The sequence below is a fragment of the Physeter macrocephalus genome, chromosome 20 (assembly GCF_002837175.3).
Source record: "Physeter macrocephalus isolate SW-GA chromosome 20, ASM283717v5, whole genome shotgun sequence".
Classification (NCBI taxonomy): domain Eukaryota; kingdom Metazoa; phylum Chordata; class Mammalia; order Artiodactyla; family Physeteridae; genus Physeter; species Physeter macrocephalus.
In genome coordinates this window covers 45717807-45733841 of record NC_041233.1, presented here as the reverse complement: position 1 = coordinate 45733841, position 16035 = coordinate 45717807, and the positions used below count along the sequence as shown (strand labels likewise).

General features: G+C 36.3%; 1 protein-coding gene across 4 annotated transcripts in view; it reads right to left on the bottom strand.

Moving 5' to 3' along the window:
* Positions 1-14388: 14388 nt before the first annotated feature.
* A1CF (APOBEC1 complementation factor) overlaps positions 14389-16035 on the bottom strand; it is a 77915-nt gene continuing 76268 nt past the window's right edge. For all 4 annotated transcript variants that reach the window (XM_007110698.2, XM_007110700.3, XM_007110697.3 and 1 more), the window contains one exon: positions 14389-14586. In XM_007110698.2, the coding sequence (XP_007110760.2) occupies positions 14435-14586 (152 nt within the window). In that variant the 3' untranslated portion in view covers positions 14389-14434. The remainder of the gene's footprint in view (positions 14587-16035) is intronic.

Here is a 16035-nt window from a genome sequence, read left to right as displayed (position 1 = left end):
TGCAGCTTTACTGAGTTACATTTTGATATATAATACACAGTACATATTTAAATTACACAATTTGATAAGTTTTGACACATTTATATGCCTGTGAAAACATCACCATATTCAAAATAGTAAACATATTCATCACTCAGAAATGTTTCCTCAGAATCATTTGCCATCACCCTGCCCTTCTCAGCCTCAAGCCCAGGCAACCACTGTTTTTTCTCACTATGGTTTGTGTTTTCTAGAATTTTAGAAAATGGAGTAATACAGTGTGTGCTATTTGATGTTTGTTTTCTTTCACCCAGCATAGTTATTTTAAAATTCATCCATGTAGCAATGTATCAATACTTCATTCCCTTTTCTTAATGAGTAGTATTCCATTATGTGGATGGATTTTTGGTTATTACAGATAAAGCTGGTAGAAACAGTCATGTATAAGTTTCTGTATACAAATATACTTTCATTTATCTTGGGCTAGATCATATAGTACCTGTACATTTAACTTTCTAAGGCACTACCAAACTGTTTTCCAGAGTGATTGTATCATTTTACCTCCCCAACAGCAGTGTATAAGAGTTCTAGTTCTTCCACATCCTTGCCAACACTTGGTATGGTCTGTCTCTTGAAGTTTTGGCTACTCTAAGACATGTATAGAGACATTTTCTAGGGTGTTAATTTTCATTTCCCTTAGGACTAATGATGTTGAATATCTTTTTATGTACTTATATGCCACTTCACCAAAGTGTCCATTCATATCTTTTGCCCATTTTTTATTGGGTTGTTTTGTTTTCTTAGTGTTAAGTTTTGAGGGTTCTTTACATAGTCTGGATACATGTCTTTATAAAATACATGCTTTGCAAAGATTTTCTCATAGTCTGCGGCTTGTTTCATTCTCTATTGAATGCCAGAAGTTTTAAATTTTGATGAAGTTCAATTTATCAGTTTGTTCTCATATAAAACTATGCTTTTGGTATTATATCTAAATAATCTTTGCCTATCTTAGGGTCACAAGATTTTCGTCTTATTTTTTTCTTCTAGAAGTTTTATTGTTTTAGGTTTTACATTTTATTCTATGATCAATATTGAGTTTGTTGTTATGTAGAGTGTGAGGTATGGATCAAAATTTATTGTTTTACATATAAATATCCAATTGTTCCATCACCATTTGTTGAAAAGATTGTCCTTTTTCACTGACTTTGAACTGCTGTCAAAAATCAGTTATATATATGTGTGTATACACCCACACCCGCACATATATATGTATATATGGCTCTATTTGTGGACTCTATTTTGCTCCATTGATCTGTTTCTCTATTCTGACACCAATACCACCGTGCCTGTGATACTTTAGCTTTATAATAAATCTAGAACTCAGGTAGTATAAAACCTCAAACTTTGTTCTTTTCAAAGTTGTGTTACCATATTCTATATGCATTTCTATATAAATTTTTGAATCATCTTGTCAGTGTCTAAATAAGTCTGCTAGTCTGCTGGGTTTGAGATTTTGATTGGGATTGCATTGAAACTATAGATCAGTTTGGGGAGAATTGACATTTTTAACAGTATTGAATCTTCTGACCCATGAACGTGGTGTATCTATCCGTTTATTTAGACTTTCTTTAATTTATCTTTAATTACTTTCTCTAATTTCAGAAGTGTTTTGTAGTTTTCATTGTATAGGCATCACATCTTTTGTCAACTTTAAGTCTATGCATTTCACATTTTTTGATGGTGTTGCAAATTGTATTGCTTTTTAAATTTCAACTTTGGATTGTTTGTTGCTAGTGCATAGGAATATAATTGATTTTTGTATATTGATCTTATATCCTGCAAGCTTGCTAAACTCAGTTATTAGTTCTAGTAGCTTTTTTGTAGAGTCCTTCACATTTTCTATATAGGCTATCATGTTGTCTCTGAATAAAGACAGTGTTACTTCTTTCTTTTCAATCTAGATTTTTATATTTTCTTTTTCTTATTTTATTGTACTGGCAAGAACCTCCAGCACAGTGCTGGATAGAAGTGGTAGAATTGGATGCCCAGGTCTTGTACGTTATCTCAGGGAGAAAGCCTAGAGTTTTTCACCATTACTATAATTTTAGATATAGATTTTTTTTGTAGATGCTCTTCATCAACTTAAGGAAATTCCCTTTAATTCTTAGTGGGCTGAGAATTATTATGATTATAAGGTTTTCTTTTAAACTTTATTTGCCTTATTTATTGGGGTAAAGCTGGCCTCATAGAATAAGCTTGGAAATATCCCCTCCTTTTCAATTTTCTGGAATAATTTGTATAAATTATTGTAAATTAAAATTTTGTAAATAGAACTGTTATTATTTCTTCCTTTATGTCTGGTAGAATTCTAGAGTGAAGCCATCTGGACATGCAGTTTTCTTTGCGTGCAAGTTTTTATCTACCAGTTCAGTTTTTTAAAGCTATTGGACTATTCCGGTTATCTGTTTCTTCTTGATTAAGCTTTGGTAGCTTTTTTGATTCTCACCATGTCAGGCATTATGATGAGTACTCCTATGTACATGATCTCAATTCTTATAGCAACCCTATAAGGGAGGTGTTACAATTTCTCCCTAATGAATGAGGAAACAGAATCAGGTAGGTTAAGTTATTTTCTCAAATTCCCAACCATAAGTAGTGACAGGGCAGACTTCCTTCTGACTGGCTACAAAGCTTGTGCTTTTAGCCACTCTGCAAGGCAGGATGGAGTTAAAAAGAACAATTGGAACTATGCTGAGGTTGACCTTGAATGATGGAGTAGCAGGTCTCAGTCCACAAACAAGCACTAAAGAAAAAAAAATCACTTTATTTTTCTATAACTCAACTTGATTTTTGACTGACTCCCATTTTGTAGGGGGGGTTAAAACAAAAACTTACCAAGGCTCATCCTCCCATTCCTGAGATTGTGTTACAATCTTTGGTGTCCTTCATAGTAGTAGGAATGGAGGATCTGGTCCTCATTACTGGGGCACAGAGATAACTTCTGAGAAGGCCAATGTCTCTGTTGCTTTAGCCCCTTTGTTTTCCTTTAAGAAGTCCCTGCTTTGTTTGGGGCATGGGTGTGTATTCAATCCTGCCTGAACTTGTTCTGCAGCCATTCTTTTCTAAGATCTTATTATCTTCTGGTGGGTGCTGCTTGGATGCAGAATCCAAATTTCCTATATTCTTGGCTTTTCAGGTCTCACTCTTCTCTCTCTCTCCCCATCCCCATTCTGTTTTGGAGATGAGGGCACATGTCATTCCTCTTCCTTTTCTATGATACTTTCTCTATACTATGAATCACTATCTCCTACTCTTTCACTTCCTGTAAATTCTTTGAATTGATAAATCTTTCGGAAAACCACAGTCAGAAAGCCTTGCATGGAATCTCTGGTTGATGTTTGGCCAGATACCTTTATTGAAGCAATGATAGATAGATGGATCTTCTGAGAAAGGGGGCTAAAGTGAGAGTAGAATTAAGTTAATGTCTTCCTTTTCTTTCTCTTCCCTTCCTCTCTTTCTCTACCCCTCCCTTCCCTTCTTCCTTTCTTCTTTCCTCCATCCTTCACTCTCTCCCTTCATCCATCCCTCCCTTCCTTTCTTCTTTCCACTCAGCCAACATTTTTGAGCACTTCCAATCAGGTGTCTCCAACCTCCTTAGCTTTAATCCTCCCTAGTATTGGGCATATGCTCTAGCATACGGACAACAGCAAAGTTATTCATAAATTAAAAAATTGAGTTGATTTCTCTGATTTTGCATAACAGCTTCAATGACTCTCACATAAGCACATTTGCATTCACTATAACTTTATAACTTTTTACTGTTTCATTAATTATCTACTGTTTCACAACAAATTATCCTAGAACTTAGCAACTTAACATAACACATTTTACCTCCTGTGGAACAGGAATCGAGATGCAGTTTATATGGGTTCTCTGCTTCGGAATCTCTCATCATCTGCCATTAACTCTGTTAGCCTGGACTGCAGTTCTGTCAAGGCTCTATTGAGGAGGAATCTGCTTCTGAGCCCAGTCATGTGGCTCTTGGCCTGACTCAGTTACTCACAGGCTGTTCCTTACCATATGGCCCTCTCCGTAGCACAGCTCACAACATGGCAGCTGGCTTCATGAGAGTGAGTTAGCAAGATCCCAGCAAGATGGAAATCCTAATCTTTTACAGCGTTATCTCAGAAGTGATAGCTCATATTCTGTCCATTAGACGTGAGCCACTTGGTCCACACTGAACTCAAGGAGAAGGGATTATTTAATGGTGGGAATACCAGGAGGTTTCAGTGGAACCATCCCTACCACAACTATACTTTCAATGGAAGACAACACTTTAAGAAATTCTCAGGTAAATTGGCAGTTTCTTTTATTTGGTGAAGGGGAAGGAGCCAAGGGCCCTAGGCATCTAGCATGTGCCAAGCCCAGTGCTGAATGATCTCAAGTGCCTTACTTATTTAACTCTCACATATTTCCTGTGATGTAGGTATTTGTGGCAGACTCGGCTAGCTTTCCCTCAATATTCATTCTTCCATTCTTTCAAGGTAAAATTATTTTTTATGGTTGCCCAGATAAAGACTACATTTCCCATTCTTTTTTTGCAGCTAGGCCTAAGTTCTGGCCAATGGGATGGAAGCCATAGTGTTGTGTGGCAGCTTCCAGTAAATTCCCTTTAGGTAAAGCTAGTACGTGTCTTTTCCTCTTCTTCTTTGTCCTGCCTCTATCCTCCTATGTAGAATGTAGGTGCCATCATTTTAGATCATGAGATTGAGACCATGCAGGTAAAGCAGCAGAAGAGACTCTCTGTTCATGATATTGTGAAGCACAATACCAGCATTGTACTACATTTTGGGACTTCGGGTGAGGAGCAATAAATTGCTATATTATTTAAACCACTGCCATTTTGGACTGTCACTGGCAGCCAAACCTAATCCTAGCTAATTCAGAATTTGGTATCTAGAAGTGGGATGCTACCTGTAACAGAAGGTATTCTGTTAATACCATCAAAATGTGTGGTATTGGCTTAGTGCAGGGTTGGCAAACTTTTTGTAAAGAGCCAGATGGTAAAGTCTTTAGTCTTTATATGCCATCTATGGGCATTGTCACAAATTCTTCCTTTTTTTTCAAAACAACTTTATAAAATGTAAAAAACATCTTTAATCCTCCCTAGTATTGGGCATATGCTCTAGCATACGGACAACAGCAAAGTTATTCATAAATTAAAAAATTGAGTTGATTTCTCTGATTTTGCATAACAGCTTCAATGACTCTCACATAAGCACATTTGCATTCACTATAACTTTATAACTTTTTACTGTTTCATTAATTATCTACTGTTTCACAACAAATTATCCTAGAACTTAGCAACTTAACATAACACATTTTACCTCCTGTGGAACAGGAATCGAGATGCAGTTTATATGGGTTCTCTGCTTCGGAATCTCTCATCATCTGTCATTAACTCTGTTAGCCTGGACTGCAGTTCTGTCAAGGCTCTATTGAGGAGGCTCTATTCTGAGCCCAGTCATGTGGCTCTTGGCCTGACTCAGTTACTCACAGGCTGTTCCTTACCATATGGCCCTCTCCGTAGCACAGCTCACAACATGGCAGCTGGCTTCATGAGAGTGAGTTAGCAAGATCCCAGCAAGATGGAAATCCTAATCTTTTACAGCGTTATCTCAGAAGTGATAGCTCATATTCTGTCCATTAGACGTGAGCCACTTGGTCCACACTGAACTCAAGGAGAAGGGATTATTTAATGGTGGGAATACCAGGAGGTTTCAGTGGAACCATCCCTACCACAACTATACTTTCAATGGAAGACAACACTTTAAGAAATTCTCAGGTAAATTGGCAGTTTCTTTTATTTGGTGAAGGGGAAGGAGCCAAGGGCCCTAGGCATCTAGCATGTGCCAAGCCCAGTGCTGAATGATCTCAAGTGCCTTACTTATTTAACTCTCACATATTTCCTGTGATGTAGGTATTTGTGGCAGACTCGGCTAGCTTTCCCTCAATATTCATTCTTCCATTCTTTCAAGGTAAAATAATTTTTGATGGTTGCCCAGATGAAGACTACATTTCCCATTCTTTTTTTGCAGCTAGGCCTAAGTTCTGGCCAATGGGATGGAAGCCATAGTGTTGTGTGGCAGCTTCCAGTAAATTCCCTTTAGGTAAAGCTAGTACGTGTCTTTTCCTCTTCTTCTTTGTCCTGCCTCTATCCTCCTATGTAGAATGTAGGTGCCATCATTTTAGATCATGAGATTGAGACCATGCAGGTAAAGCAGCAGAAGAGACTCTCTGTTCATGATATTGTGAAGCACAATACCAGCATTGTACTACATTTTGGGACTTCGGGTGAGGAGCAATAAATTGCTATATTATTTAAACCACTGCCATTTTGGACTGTCACTGGCAGCCAAACCTAATCCTAGCTAATTCAGAATTTGGTATCTAGAAGTGGGATGCTACCTGTAACAGAAGGTATTCTGTTAATACCATCAAAATGTGTGGTATTGGCTTAGTGCAGGGTTGGCAAACTTTTTGTAAAGAGCCAGATGGTAAAGTCTTTAGTCTTTATATGCCATCTATGGGCATTGTCACAAATTCTTCCTTTTTTTTCAAAACAACTTTATAAAATGTAAAAAACATCTTAGCTCAGTCCTATAAAAATACTACAACCATCCTTAGCTCAAGGGCCAACAAAACACAGGCAGCTGGATTTGGTCCTCCAGGGATGGTTTTCTGACTTCTGCTCCCATCCATTAAGGGATCAGCAGATACCCCCAGGGTAAATGTTGACTTCAGAGCCCACTTACCTTTCTGGAGTCATGTTTTCTCATTATTTTTTTGTTTCTTAGTATTCCTCTTGTTTTCTTTATTGATTGGAAAATAATGCACTCAATCATTAAAAGTTACATTTATTCTCAGAAGATGCACCAGAGGGATATTTTATAAAAGATGTGAATGTAAAGAAGTCACCAAAGGGACATTGCAATTATGGATCATTAATATTTAGGTATTTACTCAAAAAGAGCAAAACTTTAGTTTTCAGGAGAGAAAAAATGAATCAGCAACACGTTATACTTTTAAAAACTTTATAATGGTGCTTGAAAATTCAATTAAAATCATTTTACCATCCTGGAATTACACTAGTCATCACAATATTGCGTTATTTCTCATTTCATGTGATTTATGATTCTTCAGTGCCCATTATCTTCCAAACGAATGATTATTTTCCCAATGAATGAATGTTGTAATTTTACTCAGTATATATAGATAGATCACAGAGTTTTATAAAACATTGTACTCAAAGTACAAAAATAAGTGCTTTATGCATACTCTTTAATACTGTTTTTGTTTCTTGGTACCTCAGCTAACTAACTTCACATAAATAATGTCAATAATAACAAAAAGGAAAAGAAGAGATTGTTTAACATCTAGAAACTAGAGATACATTTTGCTGACAGCATGCTTTTCATTAAGAGAAGAGATAATAATATCTGGCTATATTGCAGTCAGAAAAGTAGAAAAAAGAACTCATGAAGAAATAGGGATAAAAATGCCAATAATTACTTTACATAATTGAACCAGTGATAATGACAGATTGATTTAATAGACTTATCTGCAGCCTGTGAGCCCAAAAATCCCTTATAAATTATTGTAGAAAATGCCAAGTTTCAAAATAAAATTTACATTTGAAAATAGGTATACTTCACTGTAAATCATTTATTGCAAAAACTATAGGTATAGATAAGGCTTTTTATGCAGAGTTTTAAATGTTATAAACACAGGTATATTTAGAAAATAGAAGTTGTTAATAACCAAACTGTTTTCAAGTAAATAAAAAGCATGCGTCCCTGCTCATTAACATCATAAATCAGTATGTGAATTTGTCAACTCCATGTTTTAAAGCTCCTTCTGGGTCTCTAACTAAAATTTTTTCTTCTTTTTAAATTTTTGCATAGTCTGTTATATTTCTCCTGGGGAAAATATTTGAAAACTCATTTTACTTAAGTAGCAATAATGATAGATCAAGAGTTAAATTCGTCTTTGAAAAGCCTTACTATACGAATCTAGTGTTTGGCAGTGATAGTGGAAACAAGGTTTAGAACAGAGTCGATTTATTTTGGGGATTCTGACTAAGTGACAAAACCTACCAGATGACACACTTAAATACGTACAATTATATTCAGTTTTAAAAACTGCAGAATGGATCACTAGACTGTGTACCCCACTGAGGGAAGAAATTTTAAAAAATAGATTTGTATTCACAGTTTCTGGCATAAGAGTAGGTGCATAGTAAACACAGACTGATCATACATTCTATGAAGAATAGTTTTGTGGGTTGATAGCAATAGAGACTGTAAAATTTGTTTAATTCTCAATATTAGTAAAGAGAATAAAGGAAGAGTGAAAAGGAATTCCTGTTAAAAAGGAAACTATCTGTTAACATTATTTTCCATTAAAAATAATAAATTCTTTATATCGGATTATATGATGATTTGGAGTGAAAGATAGTTGATGAGCAAACATAATGGTGAAGTTAAATAGAAGGGAGTCAGTGTTTGAGCAAATCTGGAAAACACAGAAGGAGGGAAAAAGACATCGTGCCTCTTAATATGAAGATTTACATAGGAAGTCCTTTCTGGTTTGAGGTGTAGGTAGCTTGGTTCAAGGAAGAAAGAACCCAGCAAATGCTCTAAGACCCTACTAATGCCCTCTTGACCTTGACAGGCTAAGCACATGCCCCCAAGAGCTATCTTTCATCTTTCCTTCTGCAGCATGTGGCCAAGTGGCTGCTAGCTCTGTCAACAAAAGGCAGAACTCAGGACCCAGAGCCCAGGGGTAGTGGGAAGAAAACTAGGACCAGCAAGGGGCAGTAGAGAGTCAGCTAGATGGGGAGTGGATTGAAGAGTGGAGGAGAAGATGTTGCCTTCCTCTGTGTTCACCATGATCCTACACCAGTCAGAAAGAAGTGGCAGGGCCTTTTAGTTTAAGCTGTATCTGCTCTAGAGAGGATAAAGCCAATTCTACAACATTAAAAAAACAAAAATAGCCATAAAGATGGGGTCAGTGTATAATCTGTTGTCTAAACTGAGACAAATTTGAGAGTAAGGGGGACAGTTGTTCATTTTAATTGTTGATTGTTAATATTTATAGTGGGACAACAGACATAAGCCTGCACTGTCCTGGCAAACCAGGATGTATTGTCACTCCAGAGAGATGGTGTTAAACCATGAGTGGGGTGGATGCTCTTCTGTCTTCAAGAAATTCCTGCTGGCAGCTAATTTTCTTTAAAGACCTGTTTCTTGGTATCTCTCCTCTCCTTAGACAAAGTACCATATGTGAAGAGAGAATGGGGTATATTCTTTTTCTTGATTTCCCTCTCAAAATAGGAGAAAAGTCCACAGGGAGAGGTGATGCAGAAGAGTTCTATATTTTATTCCAGGCACTTTTGAATGAATGAAGGCTTATGGTTTCCTAATTACTTTTTACTTCTAGATTGGTTATGAACTTCTCTTCACTAAAGTATAAGGTGTTCTTTTATCTTTCCTACAAAACTGAGGGTAACTGGGGATGCATAAAGTCTGCCGTTTCCCATAAATGAGTCTGTGTGTTCAAGGTATACATTGCTGTCCCTATTAAATTTGTTCATTCTATATTCTGTATCAACATTGTAAGAAAAAGCTGGCTTTTAAAATGTTGGACATTTTGGGGGAAAGAGAATATTCTGTACCCATTTTTTATTGAGTAAAAAAAATTTCTTTTAATATTTTACTCCATAAGTAAAGAGATAGGTATGGAGGTAAGAAAAAAAATCTTATTTTCCTAATAGTTTCACTAATTATAGCAGGACTTGCTTTGCTTTGTTCTAATGTTGGCAAACACAAACATATAGTTTGTGGATACCTTACACTTTCTATGAATATGTTCTCATTAAACTGAGAGCATTTTCAAGATGTCACTAGAGTGAAGTGAAATTTCAACCTCAGATTTGACAATCAATTTAACAAAACCCAGTAGATAACCGTTGCCTGTCAGGTAGGAATGTCTGTTGCCTAGTTTCTCTTTCAATAAGTATATTAAAATTCCTAAATTATGCTATTAGTATTTTATCTTAAAAGTGTTTATCATAAAGTTCACTTATGGTGTCATATTTGAAACTTAGTTTTGTCTTTAGCAGATGTCTCTACAATATATAAAAATATATCTACAAAATATAAAAAGTACCAATTCTCTAGGTTAAGTTGTAGCTATGTTTTCACCCCTTGGAAACTTCTATATGAGTGCAGGGGGCAATACATGATCATGGCCTTGTGTGAATATTGGGCACATTGTTCCCTTTTAGTTGTAAGTTACTTTCAGGAAATCTGGGACAGGGCTGGAGTTGCACAACAATAATAAACTTTATCAAACTTTGTAGCTTTGAATACAAGACAGTTTACTGAAAATCCTAACTTTCTTTATTGACCCTTATTCTGCCAAGGCACCCTGGAAAGTTTTCCTGTCCCCATGAATTCAAATTGTGACCCAGCTGCCCAAGAAAGAACAATAAAATTGTCATTTAAAAATATAGTGAAAATTAACATAAATTAAAAATTATATTGAAGCAATATTTCTGAAAAGCTAATCTATGTGATTGGAAGAATTTTTTTTTTAAAAAACTTTTACATAAGACTAAAATTTCCTGCATAGCTATTAGGAATACATAGCTATAATTTAATTTCCATCCATCATTAGAAAGTTAAACACCTGTGGTTTGGAAATACGTTCTTATTTGTTAGATATTTTTTGAAATACGTTCTCATTTGTTAGATATTTTTTGAAGTCAGTGTTTTCTTAACACGAGGTAGCTTTCTAGCAGCATTTTGGGTGCTGTCACCTGAATACCGTGTGGTTTGGCATGATACCAGGTTTGGGCGGGGATGGATGGGTGTGGATAGTCATCTAGGAAAATTGTATTTTGTGGCAGTTAAAGCAGTTCTAGCTAAATTAATGGGGTGGGAGAGGAGTATAGCAATTTAAGAAGAGGAAGCATTTTTATAGATAAGAAATTGATAACTAATCTCACTGCTGTTTCGTTTCCTCCTAAGTAACATAGGGCTGATTTTAATTCTCATTAAGCTATTAATTACCCAACTTTAGAAACCCAATCCTAATTTACTAGATGTTTCTAAATTATTGGTTTGGGTATTTTGTTGTTGTCACTTAGTGGGTTGACTCATTTTAATTTTGTTTCTATGAAGATTTTTTTCTATTAAGCAATAAAGTAAGAAATAGAAAAAGCAATATTGATACACAAGGTATGATAGGTATTAAATAAGTGCTAATTTCTGAAGTTCAAAACTATAAACATAATGCAAAATAAACCTTTGGTTCTACACTTGATTTTTTTAAAAATCCCAATTTTTAAAGTTTCAAACTCATCGTAACAGGAGCTGCTCTACCTTACTTAATTTGGGCAAAGGCAATGCAAACATATGGCATGGTGAACACATTGATACTTTCTATGATTTATGTTCTAAATGGAATTTTCTAGATTTTACTAGAATAAGATTTCAGCAAAAAATAAAACCACAACTACTCACTTGAATAAAACTAGTTCTCAGGAAGTAAATGTTATGAATACTTGTGACTTTTTTCCTTGAGCAAGTAATGAGATGATATTCCAGTGGTAATTTTCTTGATACTTTGCTATTATTGTATATTTACGTCTCTGCTCTTAATCTTTTAAAAAAGTGATTATGATTTAATCTGGAATAATGATTTTTTTCTCATACAATGATTCCTGTATTAACTAATTGTTCATTTTTATTAAATTTAAAACTCTTCTGTATCATACCTTCTTTTTTGCATATACTAGATATGCAGAGTGCCTTTTTATGTTTATTTTCAAAGATTTTAAAGAACATTAAAACTTTTGTTCTCGGAATTTGGAATGCTTCTTTGGACTGATTAGCAATTTGCCTGCCCCGACTGTAATTATTCTCCTTGAGTATGAAAGCAGGTCTGTGGAGGAGTGTAAATTTGGACCTAAGAATTGCTTAAGGAGGAATGTTTCACCTTCTCATACTTAGAATTAGTTTGGCCCAAGAGTTAGTTTGAAGCCAGTATGAATTATATTCACATTCATACTTTTCATGAGATGAATATATGTAAAAATATCTGGCTATTTATTTTAACTTAGACAATTTTTCTATTTAATAAAAGTGAAATAAAAAAAGTATTAAAATACCAGCTTACCCTTCCCCCTCCCCGTATCCTCAAGTTCATTCTCTAGTAGGAGAAAGCGGCATGGACATATATACACTACCAAATGTAAAATAGCTAGCTAGTGGGAAGCAGCCGCATAGCACAGGGAGATCAGCTCCGTGCTTTGTGACCACCTACAGTGGTGGGAGGGAGGGAGATGCAAGAGGGAAGAGATATGGGGATATATGTATATGTATAACTGATTCACTTTGTTGTAAAGCAGAAACTAACACACCATTGTAAAGCAATTATACTCCAATAAAGATGTTAAAAAAAAGTATTAAAGTAGAGTGGAAATACAAAGAATACAGCAGTTCCCAAACTTAGTTGTACACTTGAATCAGCTAAGATCTTTAAAAACAAACAAACAAACAAACAAACAAACTGATGTCGGCTCGGATCCCAAGACATTCTGATGTAGCTGGTATGAGGTGTGACCTTGGCATTGGCAGTTTGAAAAGCTCTCCAGGTATTTCTAATGTGCAGTCAAGTCTGGGAAACACTGTCCTCGGAAATATGAAAAGCAAAACAAAGCTGAAAGCATGAGGCCTTTCAGAGTTTCACCTGTAGCCTCGAGGCCTTTGATATCAGATTGGAGTTAATAGAACTGAAAGGTTACAAGGACTCTTAATTGTTGTTGGGATTTTCATTGGAATCTGGCCTGATTTTGGGTCACAGAATTCCATTCAAGAGTTGACAGATTTTTCTATGCTTTGGTGTTTATGTCTTCCCTTTAGTCTTGCAGAATTTTACAAAAGCAAAGGGAAATGGAAATCTAGTACTGTAGTCTTAAACCACAAATGAGACTGGAGTGGTAGTAATAGGTATTTTGTGTTTGGACTTTGATTATTTCTGTTTTGAACAAAAAGCCATCATTTATAAGTATGGAAAGAAAGCAGTGCCTTCTACTCCCCAGTTTTTGTAGCACACTCACCTCAGATGTTCTAGAGAAGAGACCCAAAACTCTAGGAGATTTTGATAAATAACACCCTTGATGAATAGCTGAAAAATTGGCTTCTAATAATAATCAGTGATGGATATAAAGTTCTCCTGTGATAACTTCAAAACCAAAGGACTCAGATATGGTAAAGCTGTCTGATACTTATTGAAAGTAAAAGGAAGAGAAGGCGGTGGATTTCTCGGCAGATTTAGTATAAGTGGGTTAGATGGTCCAAGGCTGAACCCAGGTTAATTACTGTCTCTGAATGCTGGATGGTGGGCTGGGTGCTACAAAAACATCATAGAAATGAGAGTAAATCTTCACTCCTCCCTTTGAAATGACTTTTCAGCCAATTTTGCTGAATAGCAAAAAGTATCATAAATGATATGCTGTAGATTTGATTTATTTTTTTTATGATATTGGAGATGAGCAAAATGAGATTGAGATGAAAATAAATCAATATGGACAAGTCAAAATGTTTAAAATGAGAAAAAGTCATTTCAAGTTGGCATGACTTTTATGTTGTGGGCATCCTTAGGAAGCGTACGAGTTCTAGGGAAAAAGAGGTGTGGGCTAATGAGTTTAATAAACGGTGGGCCTGGATTTGTCTTAACAATAGCTGTAATATATCACATCAATTTCCTAGTCCCCAGGGGCTGCAGGGGATGAGAAGATCCTGACCTATGACAAATTGACTGGATGGAATTTTCAGACTGAAACGATGCTGACTCCATTAAACCTTGGATAGTCTCTCACGAGGTCCAGGCTGTGAACATGCCTCATGCAGTGGGCAATGTGCTTGGAAAAGCATCTCCTACTGTCCCTCTGCCTTTTGTGACTTTGTGTACTACAAAAGCAGCTGTGAGCCAGGGGTTAAGACTCTGGAATTACATGGCCCCCTTGGTTGTTACTGGTTGTCCAGGTCTGCTTAGCGCCTGAACTCTTGCTGGCTAAAAGATCTCTCTCCACTCTGTCAAGGTTTGTAAATGTACTCCCAAGACACTCAGGAACCTTGGAAGAACACCTTTTGGGGGCAATGGCTCTTTAGCTTCCTGTTAGATAAATGGCTCCTTAACATTGGATTTCATTAGAAATAAAGTTCTCGTATCATGGTTCTACAATTAGTATCAATGTAGGCCGTACAGTCTCAGGAAAGGCATCACTCTGGGACAAGTATTACTTGAGATCATTAGGGGACCAAGTTAGAGGTGTATTTCTTCTAGATTGAGTTTTGTGTGTTTTATTCTTAAAAGAAAGATGTCTTCAGAAGGTTCCATATCCATCCCCTTGGGCAGTCACTGCAAAAGTGGGGTAGACCTCATACGTTGCATATGCTGCTAAGTCTTGTCCCAGGGTCACCGCTTGCTTGAGCTGGGCTGCAGACACAGATGCAGTTGCATTAGGGACAGCATAGCCTGGAGGAGAAGGCAGAGAAAACTTCATGAAAGGGATTCGGATTTGCTTCCTTTTGGCTTACTGTCTTTATGAAAGATGAAAATTTAACGTATTGCTTAAAGCCAAAAGTTAACGTGTACATTTTAAAAGGTGCCCTCGGGGGACGTAATATCTGGACTCATTGATTAGGGAAGAGTGTTCCTCAAAGTGGGGTCAACCATCTATATCAGAATCGTTTCACTCTTAGAAAACTGGCAACATAGGGGATAGATGCCAAGAAACAGAAACTTGACAGGATGCTGAGCTGATTAAAGTTTGATGTTCAGAACTTTTTCAGAGGGTCTCAGAACTTGTAAAGGAGGGGAGGCAGTTCATGGGTTGGCAAGGAGATCGGGGTGGGCCCTGTGGGTCTGGTTCTGCTGCATCCCCACCCTCATTTAAGTAGAATATTAAAAACCATTGCCTTTACCCAGGGAGGATTATAGGGACTGGGGTAGACCAATAGGAGAAATAGTTAAAGTTTTAGCATATTTCTATATAGCACCAAAAAAGCAAATAGCTAGGGTGTCCACGTTTTGGTCTAAATGGATAGGACAAACAATACCTCACCCCACCATCAAGCTGTCTTTGGTGTATGCAGAGGTCTTAGTGGTCGTCCTCACTGTCAGAGAACTAAAAGGTTTGAGTGATAAGGAAATACTCATGTGCTTTCGTATTACTATCATGTCTAGCTGATTAATACTTTTGAAGAAAAGAGCATAATAGCTATTATCTAAAAGCAGTATTTCCCCGTTAATAATGTTTTAGACCCAAACCTGGTTATTTCTGAGATGATCCCCAAATTGTGAAAGATGATGAGAAAAAGTATACTTAAGCAGCAAATAGGGACCTGATTTAAAAAAGAAAAAAAAAAAAGAAAGAAAGAAAACAAGCCCATTTGGTTTATGTGTTGTGGAAGTCTGCCCAAACCCAGGCACGTTGATTTCTTTCTGGTGGCTTCTCAGGAAGTGGTGGTGGGAAGCTGGCTGGACTATTTGTAAAAAAAAAAAAATTGAATCCACTCCTTGGCTCGTGCACTTTGGGCAGTAATGCTGACTAACGTGCTAGTGAAGTTTGGTACATTTTCCAAGGATATGAGAAATATGTTAACAATTACTTTCATAATTTTGGAAACAGTATTTCTAAAGTAAGTAAGTAAAATATACGTGTATGTGCGTGTGTAGCATCGGTTTTATCTTTAGGGATTTTGAAAAGAAAATTGAATTTTCTTTTTCAATTTGGCTAATTTCTAAAGTACAAGAGCATTTGTGTTTTAAATAGATTCTTCCCTTGGAGCCTATTATTCTTTGCTTGACTCCATAGCAAGTAATAAAAGATCTTCTCAAATTCTTAGGCATTCCCAAGGCAATTCTCAGGCTCTAAATAATTTTTTATTTCTTGTAGGAGCAAATAAAAGTGAGGATAAGATA